We start from the raw sequence: 19607 nt of genomic DNA, 5'->3' as shown, positions 1-19607 counted from the left end.
AGTGATTGGGAAAAAGCAATTTATCCATTTTCTGAGACTGAGAATTTCCAAGACAGTCGAGAATTTACTGAATATAAATTTGTTATTTTATGTGATTTAAAAATATAATCTTAAATTTTTACATTTAAACCAGTAATCTGCTCAGTCTGTAGTGATTGGGAAAAAGCAATATATCCATTTTCTGAGACTTTTGCTTAGGGGCACCCTGTGGATGTAATCTGTCATGGGATGATACTCCAGACAATTTTTAGAAATATTATTGTTATACATATTTATTACTTTCCCAGTTGTTGGAGGTAAAATAATACAAAGTTTGGTTATGGTCAGAGTACAATTTTTGAAAGAATTGCATTATTATTTTTCCGTAAGAAGTTATAGTTGTAGTCAAAGGATGAATTTTAGAACCATATTTTTAACTAAGATTATTATGTTAAACTTTCCACATTGGCGCGTGCACTGAAAATGTAATTGTTCGGAAATTTGATCTATCATGTGTATATGATATTGATAAACAGTCAGAATTCTCTGTATATGCTATTAAACATTTAAAGAATGGACTTACTTATGTTGTGGTCATATTAGACTGTAGGCCTATTAAAGAAGATAAACAACAAAAAACAAAATTCCCACGTCGGGTGCATGCATAAAGCGCAATTTCCTAGAATTTGGATATGAGGTTGACAGTCAATAAAAATCCTCCTGATACCCATCTATGCTAAACATTTGAAGAGTGGACTTCCTTATGATTTAGGCCTAAGAAAATATAAATTTATATGGGTCTGAACTTTGAATGTGGTCATATATTAAAGACCATTAAACAAACAACATGAAACATCAAAATTTTAGGTTAAACTGTCCATTTCCGTGCATGCTATAACGTAAATGTTGGATATAGGGCCTATGATATTTTCATCATAGTCGAGAATGTAATGAATGAATTGTAGACAATTACTGTACTGTTGTCCGATTGCGTGCATCATCATAATTAATTATTGTCCATGTCGTGGGGTAAATCTGTGAATTCAGAGTATATTCATTCATTAATAAACGTCAAAGGTGCATTCTTTCTAAGCATCCTAGACAACAAAACTTTCCGAAGGAGGACCCAAAACTTCATAATCTGTACAATGTACCCTCATAACTATAGTCTTGAGCACACAACTCTAGTGGGATGCGGAACTTTCCATTGCTGGAGTAACTAATACAGAGAGGTGGGGTGGACTTGTACGCACCCCTATCGCCAAATCCTGCATCCGCCCCTGTATTTTCTACGACCACTGACAGAAAACTAATATTACTGTATTCTTTATTTTAAGACTTAAATTTAAAAAAAAAATTACAATAATGTTAAAGCTTGTGATATCCAATAAATTCTTTGTATAAAATGATGGTTTTCAGTATGTTGTTTTGTTGTATACTGTAGTTCAAAAGTTTGACTTCGATACTCATCTTTTTATTAATTCATTCATTAATTATCATTTACACATATTTGTAGTGTATAGTATACTGTCTGTCTCTTATACACATCTAGATGTGTATAAGAGACAGCAATAAGCTATTTCGATGGCGTTTGCGTCAGCAAAATATCATACAATATAATAAGCTTACGCAATCGCATACATTGATGGGAGTTGTTATAGAATACAGTACACTAGCACTCATGGGTTAACTCGTGCATTTGGATGCTGATCCTCCCATGAGCTGTTGTTCCGTGTTTACGGAAAGCCTCATGTGACCTTTACCCTCAACCAATGCCTAAGCTAGTTTAACACGGTTTACAATTGGTGGATTATTTAAGTCCTGTGAAATGTTAACCAATTAAAAGTGGTTTGCCGTAATATTTGCATACTGGTAAACTTTTCGGCCATGCTGCCATGACGTACTGCAACGCTAGAAAAATAAAATAACAAAACAGGACACGTTTAACAACAGATTGTGACCAGGCATGACCTCATCACTTGTTCGGAAAGGCCTTGAATTATTCAGTGATGATTTACACGCCAATGAATCCAATCCTAAAGGTAGGCCTAATTAATATCTGAATTAGCCTGCCAATAATATGGCGCTAGGCCTAGCCTACAGTACTTAACTGGCCCATCCAGCAGCAGGAGAACTCTGCACTCTGCAGGGCCTTCTTTCTCTACGCCAGTGCTATGGGGCCTAGGCCTATCTGGCCTATAGACCTAGACAGTGTAGTAGCCATAAATAAGCCTGCCTCGAGTCCTCCTAGCTTGAACTAGCCTAGACGAGGTCAGTAATGCAAATCTTGTCTTGGCACCATCCCTGACCAATAATAGTAGAAAAATACAATACTTATTGAAAGCACTGAAAGTTCATGCTATTTTTTTTATACATTCATGCCAATATAATTAACAGAATTTTTTTTTTATATATATGAGTTTTAGTCAAATGTTGTAACTTGTACATTTTTATGTTTCAGACACTATTTCGAAAGTGAAACAGAAAGAAAAAAATAAAAATGCAACAAAGAGGAAAAACCAGAAACAAAAACAGAAGAAATTCAAATCAGCCATTGGTATGAAAATGTTAATTGTTCTTAATTATACTTACTTTAACTGCAATGGCACAATGTGTATGCACTACATGTACAGTACCACAACTCAGCAAGTGCTCACATAAATTTACTACTACTACTGTAATAATAATTGTCTCCCATACTGTAAAGTATTTTAATTGCATGAATGATACCTCAAAAATTAGCTCAAATTTGTACAAAAAACATTAGGAAAATAGGTACGGTGCAGAATTGTAACTACTGCGCAACTTTGGTTGTAATAAATTAGGTCAAACCCTAATTTTTGGCAAAATCTCTACACTGTTGCCTATTATCGTTTGACACACAATCGGGAAAGCTCCCTGTTGCGAAATCAGTGTGAGTGTAGAAAATAGTGTCTAGCGATTTGTTGGAAAACAGGCTATGGTGTATTTATTTCAGTATTATTTTTTCCCTAGAAACTTACGTTCAAAAACAGCCAGAGGATCAGACAGACAATAATTTAGCATACTTCTTATCAACTAGTCAGTACCATGCACCGAACTATGATAAGGTAAAGTAAAGCCAAGACCACTTTGTGTCAGCCAATGGTTACAGATTGATAGGGATAGGTGGGGTGCTATGCAGTGGTGGCTCCGGAAATTTGCAGACAGTGGGGAGGGGGTCTGAACCAAGAATAGAGCCTCAGGCAGGGCTGCAGTATAAAAATACCTGGTAGGGTTTTCAGGGATAGGTATGAGACCACAATATTATTGATCTGCAATCAAAATAATGTTGAAATTAATTATTTTTGATCCGATGGCCTTGTCACGGCATTGGGCGATGGGAGTCCAGGCCTGTCCAACGGGGATCCCGGCACCACCACTGGTGCTATGGATGATTTGGGGAAAGTACAGTAACCACAAATGCTTGCACAATTTTACAAACTTTTTAGTAGTCCAAATAAGTTATGTGATTTTATAGATTATAGTGTTTTCACTATAATGTAGTGGCTAGTATACCATAGAGTAATACAGTGTTACGTCATGATACTACTCCGTTGCTATCTGCGACACAAAATGCATGCAACTGTCGCCATTTTCTCCATGACAAACCATTGATCCCAAATTCTAACGTAATTAATAAAAAGTTGTATCTTAATTTCTCTTTGTAAATGTTAATTGATGATTAAATGTGTGTTCGATAACTAATATAATGCGAGCTTTTTTTGTTTTTAGTACATTTTGATGTAAATTATTAGGTTTTAAAATGCTTATTCCAGAAAGCCTATTCTAAACCATTAAGTTTATGAAGTCATTCAGGCGTAATGAACGGTAACCAACGTCCAGAGGCACTTACAAAATTTCACTGCAACACTTTTGTAAATGCTCTGGCACGTGGCTTATTCAAAAGAGGCAGTAATTCACCATTGTTGCTTATAATAGCAAATAATAAAATTGTTAAAATGGAACCACGCATTATACGTAGTAGATCTATCCAGTTTGGCACAAGTTGTTGACAGCGTCGTGTATCTTCTTTTGTTTTTATAGATAATGAAACACTTGAAGGGAAGAATGGCTAAAAATCAGGATGAGGAAGAAAAAGATAAGGAGGCATTCACTGGCTTCACAGACGAAGACTTCACAAAGTTTGAGAAGGAATATTTGGGATGATCTGGCCAGTGGTTGCCAGAATCTACAATTATATTCACCCAATCCACTGCATACATATGGATTGTCAACAATCTGTTACTTCTGAAGGACACTCAGCCGAGGCACATACCAGAGCTTTGATGCATTGATGGCTCCGACAGGGAGTATGGAGAAAGGGGTAAATGAGAGCCTTGGTGAGCGTCCCAGAATAAAATCCCTGGTAGGGTTTGCTGGGGGAGTTTTTATGCCTTAAATTGTGTTTTTAGACCATGGTATTGGGGACTAGCAAACAAAATAACATCATTTGTATAGGCAAATTATTTTTGGGCCAAAGACCCCGTTCTGGCGTCGGACTACGGGGTGGGGGGAGGGGAGATGTTCTTTCTCTGGTGTACCACTGTGCTGATGTTCTATTGTACATGTGATAAGAAAATGCCAACTGAGCATCAGATGGCATAGAAAAACTGGTTGTTGGTTGGTGGCTGATTAATATGTAAATATCCATTCTTAACAATGTTGAAAAGAAGAAATGAAAAGTAGAGTTGACTGTAAATAAAATGCATATTGGCACAGTGGCCTACAACATCAGCACACGTCAGTGGCAGAAAAATCAGAACCTTGTATGGTCTTTTGGTGGTCCACACTTAATTTCTTTATTAATGGTAATGGTAAAGCTTGGGGGATTTGTATGGTCCATAATACATGGTCTCCCTGCACTGATGTTACACAAAAGGAAAGCAAAAACTCGGTAATCAATAGGACAGGCTACTGCAAAGGAACCATTACCATTTCACCGTTTTCCTGCCATTTAAGACCACTGACAGAAAACTAATATTACTGTATTCTTTATTTTAAGACTTAAATTTAAAAAAAAAATTACAATAATGTTAAAGCTTGTGATATCCAATAAATTCTTTGTATAAAATGATGGTTTTCAGTATGTTGTTTTGTTGTATACTGTAGTTCAAAAGTTTGACTTCGATACTCATCTTTTTATTAATTCATTCATTAATTATCATTTACACATATTTGTAGTGTATAGTATACTGTAGTGTATAGTATACAATAGTAGAACTATTCTTCTTGCTTAGCGTGGCTTAACATCTACTGTTAGACATTCTACACACAACTACAGAACAATATCAGGGCCTGAAAACCGAAAGGTCCACTGATTATTCTCAGATAAGACGCCATCGTGTTGGGATTCAATATTTTGACATTAATTATGTGCTCATCAGGAATGTTAGGCCCTACAAAAAATAACATGAGCGCTTTTATATTGTTCTTAATATTTATACCTTCTCATTTCAAAATCTTGACGTACGTCAGAAAACAGAAAAGAATATACAGTACAGAATGACATGTCTTTGCTCATTACATCAAAATAACGTACACAAATCTGACAAAAAATAACGGTGGGGGAGTGGCGTTAGATCTACCCTTATACCCTATGGGTCCATGTGGTCTAATGGGAATGATACTCACCTTGATAGCGAGAGGCTGTAGGTTCGAATCCCGCCAGACACTTTTTTAATACAACTGGAACATTTAAAGGGCTATGGTTGATACGATTATAAACTGTTATTATTTAGCCATTTGTTTATATTCAAAGAGCATCCGGTTATTAAAACGTCGGCACAATATTGAGAGAGGCATATAAAATTATTCTAATATTCAATGAAATGATATTGATGCTCGTGGATGTCCATTTATTAATGCAGTAAAACACAAATATAAATGCACATTAAAACAGAAGATAAGCATTTTGGAAGTGGAGTTTGGCTCGAGGTGGGTCGTAGAACCGCGGTTTTGATGATGTGGGGAAGAGTTCACGTGGATGATGGGACGAGAGACTGAGTTGGTTTTTGGCTGGACCATCTGCACATCAAGAACATAGTACACATGAAACATGGGAATACAACTATACAAAATTCATTTTTATTTGTTACTTATAGGGGTAGCGGTTAGCAGAGCAACTGATCATGTTTTGATTCATCATACGCATGACTGACTTTTAGCTTTGCGCATGTGTATGGCTATATTTACCATTGCAGCAAAATGGCTGGATTCGGCGATCACTTGGCCATCGGAATATGGAAGGTAAGCATGAGTGTTTATCTTTTCTATGTTTAATGTGGTGTCCCAATATGTAACGTAGTGTAAACATTGTTGACTTTTTATATTATTTTTCAGGTTGTAAATGTACAAGGTATAAGCAAAGAGGGTGCAAACACTGCAAGTGCAAACGAACTTCAAGGGTAAGTAAGTAAGCAGGCGAGCGGCAGGCGAGAGTAGGCACCCATCATTCATGTATTGAGGCAATCCTATCCAAATTTGTGCAAGCTTGCACTGTTGGGCCTTGTGCATCCGTTTTTATTTATATCGATAATGGACTGGCTTTCTTCCGTTCATGAATTGTACTAGACCTTAACCTGTAGAAGTATATGTACAAAAATAATTAGTAGTAGGATAGGGCCTAGGCCTTGTCCTCTTTTATGTCTAAAATAAGTAAATGGAAATGATTGATTCTAATTATTTAGTTTCTCAAAATATGTAGTTTAAAATAAGTGTGCCTACTGTACTGATGTAAGCCACCAGTGACTGGCAAGCAGTTTTATTCAAGGAAGTGGATATTACATCACCGTAAACAAATTAGTAAATGATATATTTATGTGAAATAAATAATGCATGCACAGTCATGCTTTATTAAATTTGCATTTTCGGTCAAGTAAATTTATCAATACTGCGAGCTCAATTTTCAGCCACAAATCATACTTTATAATTTATTAGCAAACGGTTGTAGCAATTGCCAGTGGCGGCTCTAGGATATTTTTTCTGGGGGGGGGCTAAGTTGTCCGACAGGGGGGACTTGAGCTCGTAGGCTCGAGCTGGGAGAAGGGTTGAGAGGGGGTTCCCCCTCCCAAATGAGATTTTTAAAAAATGATATCAACCTCTAGATGGCCAAAAATTGCACTCTCAGACTGTGACAGACATGTGTTGGCTTGGGGTGGGCCTATTTTTATATGTTTTATGGTCTGATTGCCCGACGAGCTCTGTCCGGCGGGGGGGCCTTGACCTGTCCGGTGGGGGGCTTAAGCCGCCACCCCGCTGGCGCCGCCACTGGCAATTGCTACATTGCAAACAATCACACCAAATCCTAGTCGACAAACTTAATAGTAATCTACATCACATCATTTCACTTTGTACTTTGATCACCATGGAATCCAATCGCAACAAATCACAGCATAGTCCACACCACACTGTAAAGAATTTTGTTAATTGCGTGGATGATATCTCAAAAACTTGCTCAAATTTTACGCAGAAAATCTCTTGGAAAATAGGTGTGCAGAATCGTAACTATTGCGTAATACCTTGGTTATATATTAAGATTAGGTCAAGGCTTATTTTTCAGCAAAATGTGCCATTATTTTCCAATTTATTACTAGGTTATTCCAACTTTATAATAAATTTTTCAATAAAATCCTTATGCGTTGATCATTTCCTAGTTTTCAGTGAACAACATATTAACAAATTGTTTTTACAGATGTATTTTCCAGATGACTGATTCAGGGGATTTGCTATGGAGTGTTCCAAACGGACAGGATGTGCCATACTTAGCAGCTACCTTTGATTTGTATGAGGCAAGTACAACATACCATAATAAATACAGGATACTTTAATGAATCAACTTTTTTTAGTTTAGCTGGAATGGTCATCCGCTTTATATTAATAATAAAATTTAAAAAATAACAACAAACATTTGAAATAATAATCTTAAAACATTTTTTATCATCTGATTTTTTTTTTAGGTTTCTGGTAATAAAATGTTCCACCACATAGAATGGATCTCCAGTGTCAAAGGTTATAGTGTTGAATTTAGTGTAAGTGGCCGTATATTCATGGATTATTAGGGAGCTTTCGATTGTGCGACGACGGCAGGACGTTGAACACAATGACGCCACTAAAAGTCATTTGTGCATGCGAAAACGTTAAGTTCTCATCGCGTGCACTCTAGGACGCAATTTGACCAAATCTAAGTATGCAGGACGGCCATGCATGAGTGATTCCGTTCGTCGCGCAAATCGAAAGCTCCCTATTGGCATTTCAATCCCAAGGGCTTTGGTTCAAATCCTGTACTCCATTAAGTCTGATAGTGAGACTTCCATCACATAATGCCATCCAGTAAGTTGCAAGCATACTTGCTATTGGGCAAATGAGAGAGAGCAGTGCTGTTAAACTTGGCACTCACTGCATCGTACCGCGGTAGTACAACAAATCCAACTCCGCTCTCGGTAAGTGGTGGGCGAGGGCGTCTGCTGATTGCCAGTGGCAGTCTTTGACCAGATCGTCATTAAAAATGATCCGTTGCTTGAGTGTAGCATTGTGTCTGCCGACGACCACCAGACACAGTGAGTCCAAGGAAGTGGCAACACTAATTTAACATTGGCCCTTGTTCAAGACTCCCTGTTGTGTGTTAACATGATTTTAATTATAGGTTTTAAATGTTTTTTTTCTCAGGCAATGTTACACAAGAGCAAAAACATGTTAATCTTGACTTTTGGTGATGAATTCAAGCTGCTGTGTGAAAGGGTAAGCATTATGATTACCAATAATCAGTAAACACATAGTCATAATCAATAATCAATAACCACATAGTCAAAATCAATAATTAATAACCACATAGTCAAAATCTATAATCAATAACCACATAGTCAAAATCTATAATCAATAACCAGTCAAAATCAACAATCAATAACCACATAATAAAATTAATAATCAATAATTGCAAAGTCATAATCAGTAATCAGTAAACACAGTCATAATCTATAAACACAGTCATAATCATTAATCAGTAACCACAGTCAAAATCGGTAATCAATAATTGCATAGCCATAATCAATAACCACATAGTCATAATCAATAACCACATAGTCATAATCAATAACCACAGTCATAATTTATAATCAGTAACCACATAGTCAAACATAATAAATATCCACTTAGTCACAGTCAATAATCAATAACCACATAGTCATAATACATCTACATGGTTAAGGTGCTCACTTTCTAATTTAATGATTCTTGGTTCAATCCAAAAAAACTTCTATATGAGAATATTCTAAATCAAAAAACAACTTAACTCCCCAAAGTTATTGAGCTCTGAGTGTTCCAAATGATCAGCGCTGTGGACAATATTAAGAAAATCATTTAGTTTTTTCAACACTAGAGTAAATAGAAATTTCAATTATCATTGCATGTTAAAATCAATGGCCAAAGTTCATTTGATCGTGCCTAAAGCTTTAAATGAAATGTCTGTTGTTGACTGCTGGTAATATGTGGAATGACATTATCTCTCCAGATGTTGGCAGAAGTTGATGTCAATGATGAACCACTAACTTTACTTCCAGCACTCAGAGAGGGTTTCTTTTCAGATGTGACAATTGTGACAAGTAATAGTAAAAAGGTGAGAAAATTTACTTGTTTATTGAGCGATTAATTTGGTGTTTTGTATTGGTTGTTTATTTAATTCTTTTGACTTGTCAATTTATTGTTTTTGATTGACTTTTTGATTGCTTGATTGTGATAAAATTTGGTTTCACTTTCAACATTTGTGGCGCTTTGACTACTTTTAAAACAAGAAAATTGTTTTTATATATTAAATAGTGGCTCTGTAAAGACAAATTCTTTCCAGCCCTGTCCAGATTATAAAATTTTATTTGATAAAAACATGTGACATGCCTAAATATGGTCATGATGACATCACATCATGACCATACATAGGCACATCACAACTATATATGGGCATACAGTTTTCCGACGGGTTACGACGGACCACCCAAAAACTGGAGAAGGTCCGCATTTAAAAACGAAAAATTGATATTCCTAGATATATTTACAATGTTCTCCAGAGTATCGGAGATAAGTGTCCACTTTCCACTGAAACGAACCTGCTATAAATTGAGTTATGTTATGGATGGTCCTGATTTATTAACCTGTTTATGTATTTCACAGTTCCCAGCTCATTTAATCATCCTTGAGGCTGTCTGCCCTCAGCAGAACTGGAGAAAAAAACCAGGGCCTCTATGTGGATTGTCGGAGGACGTCACTCGGGTCATTCTACACTACGTGTATTCTGAATGTCTTCCAGCTGGTTTGGAGGTTGAGACTGTCAAAGCATGTAAAGCCGCGGTGTCAAAGATGGAAGGCTTTGATAGTTTGGTTAACTTGTGTGAAATTTTTATTCAGAATATGGCTGTTAAAAATGGTAAGATTGCTGGATGGGGACAAATAGCGAAATCATTTATATTGTCCTTTGATACTTTGAAATATGTGTGTGATTGTACTTACTACAGCATGTGATTAGCTGAGTGTTTGACCCAGAAGTAATTTTCCTGCTTTTTCTTCTGAATACCCCAGTTCAGATCTGGTGTCGGTATTTAATTGAAGTCTTTATTACAGCTCAGCTTCTCAAATATTCCTGCATGTTAGGCGGAATAAAGTGACAGTGTATACACAAAATTAAATTTTTATTTTTGATATATGGTCAACAGGGGAAAGCAAGTCTCTTGGAAGTCACAGGAATCTCCTGGAAATGGAGATGTCTTCCCACTCTCCCACAAGTAAACATGAATCTCCCAGAAAATAACCCATCTCCTGCAAATTCATAATGTTTGCATGTTTTTATTATTTTTTTATCAATCGTCTTACGGTAGTCAGAACTGATGGGTATCACCCTGCGCACCAAAATAAAATAACTTGTTTAATCATATCTCCTGGAAGGGATTTCTTTCAACATGAGACTCCTGGGTCAAGATAAGGTCATGTATCCATAACATCCGTTTTAATGACACTTTTCAAACCCAATCTCTTTATCTTGTCATTTTATCCACAGATATTATATCGCATGTTAATGAGATCCATGAATGTTCACAACGAATAATTAACATATTCCAAGGACGTGGTATTGGTGGGGAGGGGGGAAGTGCCAGTAGTAACCCACTCTCAGACCCATCCAAATTCTGCTATGTTTTCAAACAAGGCATGCGAGAAGCAATGCTAGGTAAGACGCTTTGTATATAAATGGTTTTGCTTTGAGGTTTTGTCTCCTCTGTTGTGTGTTTAATGTTAGATTAGTGTCCAGTATCACTAGAGCACTTGTGACTACTGTTCCAGCTGGCCATGTGTCTCAAATTCCTGGAGAAGAATGCATTGTTACTTAAGTTGAAATAAAATCATAATTACTGTCTCTTATACACATCTAGATGTGTATAAGAGACAGGTTCTGTGCTTTATACTAGGCACTTTACGCAAGAGGACGGGGAACCTTCGACAATGGAAATTCGGGTTAAGCGCCCTATTGTTTACTGTGGTCTTCACGCTCTGAGGAGCACAAAATCACCGTCCACTCGGTCTTCCCGTCCTGTTGCGTAAAGTGCCTACAATACTTGCGAGGACTGTAATAATGAATTGTAATGGGAGCTTTCATCTATTCTGGGTTTTTTTTTATAAACATTTAATTCATTTCAGGTGGCGTAAACTTTCTATTAATATGTGATTTATTCTGTCGAAGACAGAGTGAGTTGTCAAAGGAGGAACGTCAAGTTATATTTACATACACCAAATCAAGGTCATTCATTTCTTCTTCACATACACTAACTTAGGTCTATTTATTATATCTATTTGCATATAAGATCTGTGATATAGTTAATCTCTTTGAGGCATATATTTAACAATATAATCTTTCCTTCTTCACATACATAAAGTCAAGGTTATCTTCATTTTCTGTTTTTACTTACATCATGTGCTCATCTCATGGTAATACTAATAGTCAGAGACATGACACAATAACAGATGCACTATGTACTTATAGGACAACTTTTCTTTGATTTTGTTATGTAGCAGTTATCTTTATATAGTAAATATCATGATACATTCTAAGCCTTGTGTAGATCGTAACATTTTATTTGACATAAACATGTGACATGCCCAAATATGGTCATGGCGACATCATGACCATGTATAAGCACATCACGGACAAGCAACAGTTTTTTTTGTCAAAACTACTTTGGTAGTCTGGACAGGGCTCTAAATTCACACACATTAAAGCGAGTTTTTTTTAATGTTCAATAGGTTGCCAGGTTTTATACAGCAATTGAAACAATTTGTCCAGATTTTACAAGAACAGTTTTCTCACAATATGACTCCATCACAACGTCAGGAAGTAGCCTTGTACCTTGTGCCTGAGGTAGATTTTGCTTTATATATTTCATAATCTGTAGAGAAGAGAAGTGTGTGTGTGTGTGTGTTAAAGTAGTCAATACATTTGTTCTCATTCTTATTATTCATATATTCATTGTAAAATTTGGCTATATTGTATATGATTTCCTAAAGCCCCTCTATATTTTTTAACAAGTTCTTAATGCTTATGACTGTCACTATAGTCTCAATTTTTTGTCTGTTGATTTTATATGTATGGCTATACCCCTTAAATATTGTGGCTATAGTCCCACAAAATAGCACCGTAAACATGCAAGTAAACAAATTACCTTTTCATTTACTAATCATCATCATCTTCATTTTACAACAAACTTTATTGTTTCAATCCCTCACTGTTCATTTCGCTTGTGTCTTGAGCACGACACTTTATCTGCATTGCTTCTCTCCACCCAGGAGTATAAATGGGTACCTGGTGGGCTTGCCTGCTCCTACGCTGATTACCAGCAGCAACACTTGAGGCATGTGGACACAAAATGACCAGGAAAAAGAAGCGCTTTCTATCTACAAAGAAAAGGCGCCATATAAATGATATAATAAATATCAATTATTATTATTATTGAAAACTATGATACAAAAACAATATTATATATTTTTTTATTGATACTTTTCATAAGATTATTAATAATATAATTGAAATGATTTATTATTAACAGATTGATAAAGTTTTGAAAAATGTGACCAGATTTGCGATTGATGTTAAGCAAGCACTGGATGAGGTTCTCAAAGCATCATATCAGCAGCTTCCAAAGCCAAAAAAGGGTGATTTTCTAAGTCGTACTGTGAAAAAGGTATGTGATGGGTGGGACATGTACAGTATATGATGGTGGAGGCATAGTATGATGGGGTTGGGTAGTGCTCTGTCTTTTGACAGACTCTGAAGAAGGTGCATCTAATAAGGTTGCTTCCAACCTGATATTTTTTTGGTTTCTTAGTATTTTGGGCTCACATCTCTGCATTTTTCAATCAATTTGCAGGAATGCAAATGCAGTCTTCTGGATGATTATATTTTCAAATTCAAATTAATTTTATTCATTCTGGAGACATATTCAAGTAAAATAATAGTGGAAATGAATGAAGGAAAAGTAGACAACAAAGAAACTCAAAGAGCTGTTTAAATAGTGTTCCCAAACAACCACCTCTAACCTAACCTAAAAAAATAAATAAATAAAAAGCAATTGTGCTATTATAATAAAATCATAATTATCCTCATATTTAAAAGTATTGTTTGTTGCAGGCAATTCATGCTAAAGAACTACTGAAGATGGAAAGTGTACAAGACCGAGCATCAGAATACTTCAAGACCTTGAAAGTGAGGAAGCCGAGGTATGAGGGATTGGAAGATGATCAAAAGAAACATTCCATCATTAAGAAAATGGAACAGATTATAGAGGAGGTAGGTACTATTAACCCTGTTTTATGATAAATCTCTATGCCATAAACCCCCTCTGATATCCTGTAGAGTTAGTACATTCCATCATTAAGAAAATGGAACAGGTTATAGAGGAGGTAGGTACTATTAACCCTGTTTTATGATAAATCTCTATGCTATAAACCCCCTCTGATATCCTGTAAAGGTAGTACATTCCAAATAACAAGAATTTAAGTGCCAGGTCTGAAGATAATAAACCCTCTCTGATGTCTTGTAGAGTCTGTGGATGTGCAAGTGAGCAGGCAGGGGCTAAAGCCACCCTGTCAGACTGGCAAAGCCCCTATCGCTATTGGCTTTGAGTTGTTGGACCAAAAAAAAAAACAAAAAAAAAACTGGGGAATTTTGTTTTAAGTTGTGTATTTTTAATTATTACCTGTATGTAATTTGATTTCTGTATTGGGGTGGGGTGGGGGATATAGCTTAAAGTAGTTGTGCATTGCACTACTAACTTATAAAATATGGGAGCTCAAAAAATTGCCTAAAATCTGACTGGTTGGGGAATGAGTATTTTTTGGGGCGTGTGTTCCCACGCACCTTCTAGATGCACCACTGTTCTTATCACCTTTGTATTCATCACAAGCAACATGTAATTAGTAAGTTACATTATATTTGTAAAGACCAACTGTGAACTTGTAGACTTTTTTTTTTGGTATTTTGAAATGGTGTCTTGATCTACCAGTCCTGGGCATTACAACAAGCTTCTATGGATAAGCCCCTGTCTCTTATACCCATCTAGATGGGTATAAGAGACAGATATATATTAATTAATTAATAGAAGTTTTAAACTCGGAGCCTCGCTTTAAAGTGGCCAAAATTTCCACCATTTCCAGGGGACTAATCATCTAAACTGACATCAACGCTTCACCCCTGTATCCTTTCGAAAATCTCGGACAACTTAAGCTTGCATATATCCGCTTGCGCTGGTGGTCCAACATTTTTTTTATGCCTATACCTTATCTTTCCTGTATGAAATAAAATGTAAATAAATATATTTAAAGCATAAAGTGTGGAATTTGTTTTACATTACTGGACTAGATCCATGATGTTAATTGTCATTCTGATTTTTTTTAATATACATTGCTTTGTAGTTTCCACATGCCCTCTACAAAATAGAGAAACTTGCGATGAAAATTAGCAGTGACTTAACTATGAAGACTTGGAAGTTCATGTTTAAACTGGGAACATCAAAAGTTGTGAGTTATGAGAAACATTATGATTATTATTATGATTATTATGATCATTATTATTATTATTATCATTATTATGATTATTATAATTATGATCATTATTATGATTATTATTATGATCATTAATTATGATTATTATGATTATTATTATTATTATGATCATTATGATCAGTATTATTATGATTATTATTATGATCATTATTGTTATGATCATTAATATTATGATTTATTATGATCATTATTATTATGATCATTATTATTATGATCATTATTTTTATGATCATTATTGTTATGATCATTATTTTCATTTATCATTCTTCTCAATGCCATCCTCATTATGATCATCGTCATTATCATCATTCTTAGATTCGTTATCATCATTATATTCACCATCATCACCATTATCATCATCGTCATATGAAAAATATCGTGGCGATTAGGTTAAGTTGTTGCACAGGCCAGTATTGAGTAAATGAGCTATAAAATATGGGAGCTCAAAAAATTGCCTAAAATCTGACTGGTTGGGGAATGAGTATTTTTTGGGGCGTGTGTTCCCACGCACCTTCTAGATGCACCACTGTTCTTATCACCTTTGTATTCATCACAAGCAACATGTAATTAGTAAGTTACATTATATTTGTAAAGACCAACTGTGAACTTGTAGACTTTTTTTTTTGGTATTTTGAAATGGTGTCTTGATCTACCAGTCCTGGGCATTACAACAAGCTTCTATGGATAAGCCCAGCCTAAAACCAATCCTGGATCACATGTGCCGATTAGTGAAACACAAAGAATTTACAGCAGGTCTGGTAAAGCTAGGCCTGCTTTCAGAAGCCAACAGAGAGACAGAAGACTCTGTGACAGAGGCCTGTGCTGGAGGGGCTGCTGCTACCACTGCCTGTAGCCCTGCAAGGTCCCCATTAAGATCAATAGAACAGGTAATTTCACTCTTCTTCTATGAATCTTTATAACCTCTGGTTGGAATTAAAGTAGTTAAAGCGTGTGGCACAGTAAATGCATGTGGCGTAGCATGAAAAGCTTGCTACTCACTGCCCTGATGGTCGTCTGCTGATGCGCGAATATATGAAGAACGCAATGAGACGACACGCCTAACGGATCGCTTTTAATGACTTGTTCCAACTGCCACCGACAATCAGCAGATGGCATCGAGTTGGATTTGTCGTATGACAGTCGTACTAAGCAGTGGGTTCCTGGCTGAAGGTTTTGGGCTTTCCATTTGGAAGGTTGCGATTCTAGACCGATACTTGTGACGTTTGTGTTCTTGGGCAAGATACTTTACCTGCATTTGCCTCTCTTCACCAAGGAGTATAAATGGATACCTGGTAGGAGGTCAACGATGTGGATTAAAATTGATAGTGCTGATTACATGCATAACTAGGAATAATCCAGGAGTGGAGGAGGTTGTACGTTGTGTTGATTGATTCTGTATTTAAATGACCAGGGAAAAAAAACCACCTTGAGCAGTTTTCTGGATATGAGCACTATATAAATCCTATTAAAGAATAAATAAATTAAAGTGTCTTTACTCTAAAGGACACATGCAGACTGACCAGAGCATAGGGCCTAGAGCTCATTACAATTCAGCCCAATAGCTTTTATAGGGAGCTTTTGATTTGTTCCAAGTTGCGAAATCACTCATGCGTGACTGTCCTACTAGCCATCCTACATTCTCTGCATACGTAGATTTGGCCAAGTTGCACCCTAGAATCCACTCGACGAGGAGAACTTAACATTCTTGCATACGTAGATGATTTTAGTGACGTTATTACGTTCTACGGCCTACCGATATGCAATCAATAGCTCCCTACTGCTGCTTGGCAAGAGCTCCCTATTAAAAACGATTATTTATTATTATATTAAAAAATTCTCTGTCATTTTAACGTGAGTCTATTTGTGGATTTCATTTTTCCAGTCTAGGATATTGGATGCACTTTGTAGTACTCCAAGTTGCAGTAGTAGCAACCTGGCTAAGTGCTTGGGAAAGCTCTTGAAAAATCCCACAAATACAGATATGAGATTCGAGGTAATCTGTATAAAAGGTAAATTAATATTTGAAAGTTGTCATCATCATTATCAGCATCATCATCATCTTTTATCATCATTGTCATCATCATCACTATCACCATCACATTCATCATAATCATTTCCTTTTGTCATCATCATCATATCATCATTATCCTTATCACTCTAATTATAATTACAATCCTACTCCATTGAAAATGAACAAATGTATTTCATTTTCATCACAACAGAAGAACCTTCAGATGTGGTGGTAGAGCATTCAAAGGGACGATCCCTGGAGAGGCACGGAACAGAACTGGAGGAACACACTCAATTGATACCAGCCCATCGAGTTGTCATTGCTTCAAGGTGTGACTGGTTCCGTCGAGCCCTGCTTAGTGGAATGAAGGAGAGTATTGACAGGTAGTATGTTATTTTGATTTATCACATCACAGCTAAGAGCTTTATTAATGAAAATTTGAATTTTCTGGGGAAAAAACATTAATTTAAATGTCTTGTTTTATTTTTCAGGAAAATTTCTGTTCATGATGCAGAGCCGGAATTGTTTTGCCAGTTTTTAGGATATCTGTACACTGGACAGTTAAAAACCAAGCCACTATCAATCCACCAGCTTGCTGATATGCTCTCACTCTGTGACAGATATGAGGTTAGTAATTATTAATTACTGGTTTCTATGCTGTAAGCATTTGGAACCATGCATGTGCATCCGTACATCTGTGACGCTGACCTCATCAAATTCATTGAAAGTTTGTAAACAAGCAAACTTGAATTTTCAAACACTTGTTGGTTGTGAATTTTTGCATACATGTAGTATTAGTCATGTAATTGTGCCCTGTTGTTTAAAAACATTTTTGGAAAAATATTAAAGTAATATACGAGAACCCCCTCCATCCAAGACTATGAAAAATCTGGTGTTATATGGTACAATGGATTGTTGAATGTCTTTTTACTGACTTCTCCAAATGATATTTTAGTAAGGAATTTAAAACATAAATTGTTATTATAGTTGGTGTTTTTTGACCCACATTTTCTTGAAGGTGGATGATTTAAAGACAACCTGTGAGTGTGCGTTACGAGAGCGCATTGATGAAGACTCCGCCCTCTTTATGTTGAGCTTAGCCGATCAATTCCATGCCAAACACCTACGAGTAAGTATCTTCTTAAAACACTAGCTTTAACTTATTTTTTTATCCTAAATAGTAGTGATATTGATATTTTCAGAATAATCTTGGAATGATGGTTTTTTTTTGTTGTATACAGTATGTTATGATTTTATGTTCATTGTTGATATGATATATATTTGTATACAGTTATATTTTATATTTTATAAAACTTAGAAGTGTGCAGTGTATTGGAGATTTTGTTTACTCCGGGAGTTGTTATGCTGTACTCAGTATTTTACGAAATGCACGGACAGATTTCTAGCCTAGGTTAAGCCTAGCCTAGGGCCTATAGTCTAGCCTAGGCCTATGTTGCGTGCGGAGGATAAGCCCAACCAGTTCGAGCAGATGGGCTGACTGACAGGCCCCCTATTTCCCAAGCAGGCCACAGGCCTTAATTTTACAGTCTGGGACACTTGCTTGGAAGATCAATTTAGGTGTGTTATAAAACAAATAATGAATGTACTGTGTTCGTGCAATGGAAAGAACATTTTCATTAGTTGAAGATTGACTGTTCCATTCAACTTGGCTCTGCCACATTGAATGGAACAGTCAATCTTTCAACTCATGAAATATTCTTCTCATTGCACTCATAAACATTCATTATTTGTATACCGTTCAGTGATAGTACCAAGTGGGGTACTGTAGCTGATTCCATTCAATGATAACAAAATAAAAGTATATCTGTAGATGTTTGGTTTGGATAATAAAAACCAATCCATTAATCAATCATTCAATCAACTTTGACCTTAGGAAGCGACATTGAGGTATGTGATGATCCATCCAAGTATAATGCAGTCAGATGTCTTCGAGGACTTACCTGACCATCTGCAGGATGAAGTGAACAGTCTTGTTAGGTGGAGAACGTAAGTCAAATTAAAATTAAAAACACAGCTACATTCATTAATCCCTATGATGGGCTTGCATAGTATCACTTCAAAATGCTATAATAAAATTTTTTCAAAAAAACGGAAATAAACCTGTAGTTCTTCAAAGATGATTTAGTTTAATTGATTATCTTTGTGTTTGCAGTAGCGACTCACTGCGAGAGAGCCAGCTGGCAGCCTTTGACTCTGACTCAGATGATTCCACCAGCTTCAACATCAACATTCCTCAAGTTCATTACAGCGAATGTGTGAGTTTGTTATATAGGCTCATAATTTCTACCAAACAAAATTACTCACTTTTATCTACAACACACCCTCAAGCCCTGTACTTACTATGATATTTTATTCAACAAAACATGTGACATGCCTAAATATGGTCATGACGACATCATATCATGACCATATATAGGCACATGATCATGAATCTATTTGGGTATGATAATCTGGACAGAGCTATACGGTCTCCTTATACACATCT

At 36.1% G+C, this 19607-nt stretch overlaps 2 protein-coding genes across 2 annotated transcripts in view; both read left to right on the top strand.

Annotated features, from left to right (window-relative positions):
* Positions 1 to 1760: 1760 nt before the first annotated feature.
* Positions 1761 to 4890, top strand: LOC117109755 (active regulator of SIRT1-like). Its single transcript, XM_033252167.1, has 4 exons — positions 1761 to 2021; positions 2441 to 2536; positions 2974 to 3068; positions 4045 to 4890. Exons 1-4 carry the CDS (start codon positions 1946 to 1948, stop codon positions 4165 to 4167), a joined length of 390 nt encoding a protein of 129 aa, XP_033108058.1. The 5' UTR covers positions 1761 to 1945; the 3' UTR covers positions 4168 to 4890.
* A 1272-nt stretch (positions 4891 to 6162) lies between these two features.
* LOC117109732 overlaps positions 6163 to 19607 on the top strand; it is a 15878-nt gene continuing 2433 nt past the window's right edge. Inside the window, exons 1-20 of the mRNA XM_033252131.1 lie at positions 6163 to 6246; positions 6340 to 6404; positions 7691 to 7787; positions 7956 to 8027; positions 8665 to 8736; positions 9506 to 9610; positions 10159 to 10411; positions 11039 to 11206; positions 11674 to 11773; positions 12277 to 12391; positions 13077 to 13211; positions 13658 to 13816; positions 14941 to 15045; positions 15747 to 15977; positions 16973 to 17099; positions 17313 to 17484; positions 17593 to 17728; positions 18120 to 18230; positions 18996 to 19108; positions 19275 to 19377. Coding sequence (XP_033108022.1) covers positions 6205 to 6246; positions 6340 to 6404; positions 7691 to 7787; positions 7956 to 8027; positions 8665 to 8736; positions 9506 to 9610; positions 10159 to 10411; positions 11039 to 11206; positions 11674 to 11773; positions 12277 to 12391; positions 13077 to 13211; positions 13658 to 13816; positions 14941 to 15045; positions 15747 to 15977; positions 16973 to 17099; positions 17313 to 17484; positions 17593 to 17728; positions 18120 to 18230; positions 18996 to 19108; positions 19275 to 19377 — 2481 coding nt within the window. The 5' untranslated portion in view covers positions 6163 to 6204. The remainder of the gene's footprint in view (positions 6247 to 6339; positions 6405 to 7690; positions 7788 to 7955; positions 8028 to 8664; positions 8737 to 9505; positions 9611 to 10158; positions 10412 to 11038; positions 11207 to 11673; positions 11774 to 12276; positions 12392 to 13076; positions 13212 to 13657; positions 13817 to 14940; positions 15046 to 15746; positions 15978 to 16972; positions 17100 to 17312; positions 17485 to 17592; positions 17729 to 18119; positions 18231 to 18995; positions 19109 to 19274; positions 19378 to 19607) is intronic.

Source organism: Anneissia japonica, unplaced genomic scaffold, assembly GCF_011630105.1.
Source record: "Anneissia japonica isolate Jap-2015-1 unplaced genomic scaffold, ASM1163010v1 scaffold3782_len1007564_cov172, whole genome shotgun sequence".
Taxonomy (NCBI): Eukaryota; Metazoa; Echinodermata; class Crinoidea; order Comatulida; family Comatulidae; genus Anneissia; species Anneissia japonica.
The sequence above is the reverse complement of the archived record's forward strand: the minus strand, read 5'-3'. Positions and strand labels throughout refer to the sequence as shown.

Bases quoted from the DNA above. Each gene is read 5' to 3' on its own strand.
- LOC117109755 (XM_033252167.1), top strand. From the start codon at position 1,946: ATGACCTCATCACTTGTTCGGAAAGGCCTTGAATTATTCAGTGATGAT. The intron at 2,022-2,440 runs GTAGGCCTAATT...TTTATGTTTCAG, and splicing joins CAATGAATCCAATCCTAAAG to ACACTATTTCGAAAGTGAAA. The intron at 2,537-2,973 runs GTATGAAAATGT...TTTTTTCCCTAG, and splicing joins GAAATTCAAATCAGCCATTG to AAACTTACGTTCAAAAACAG.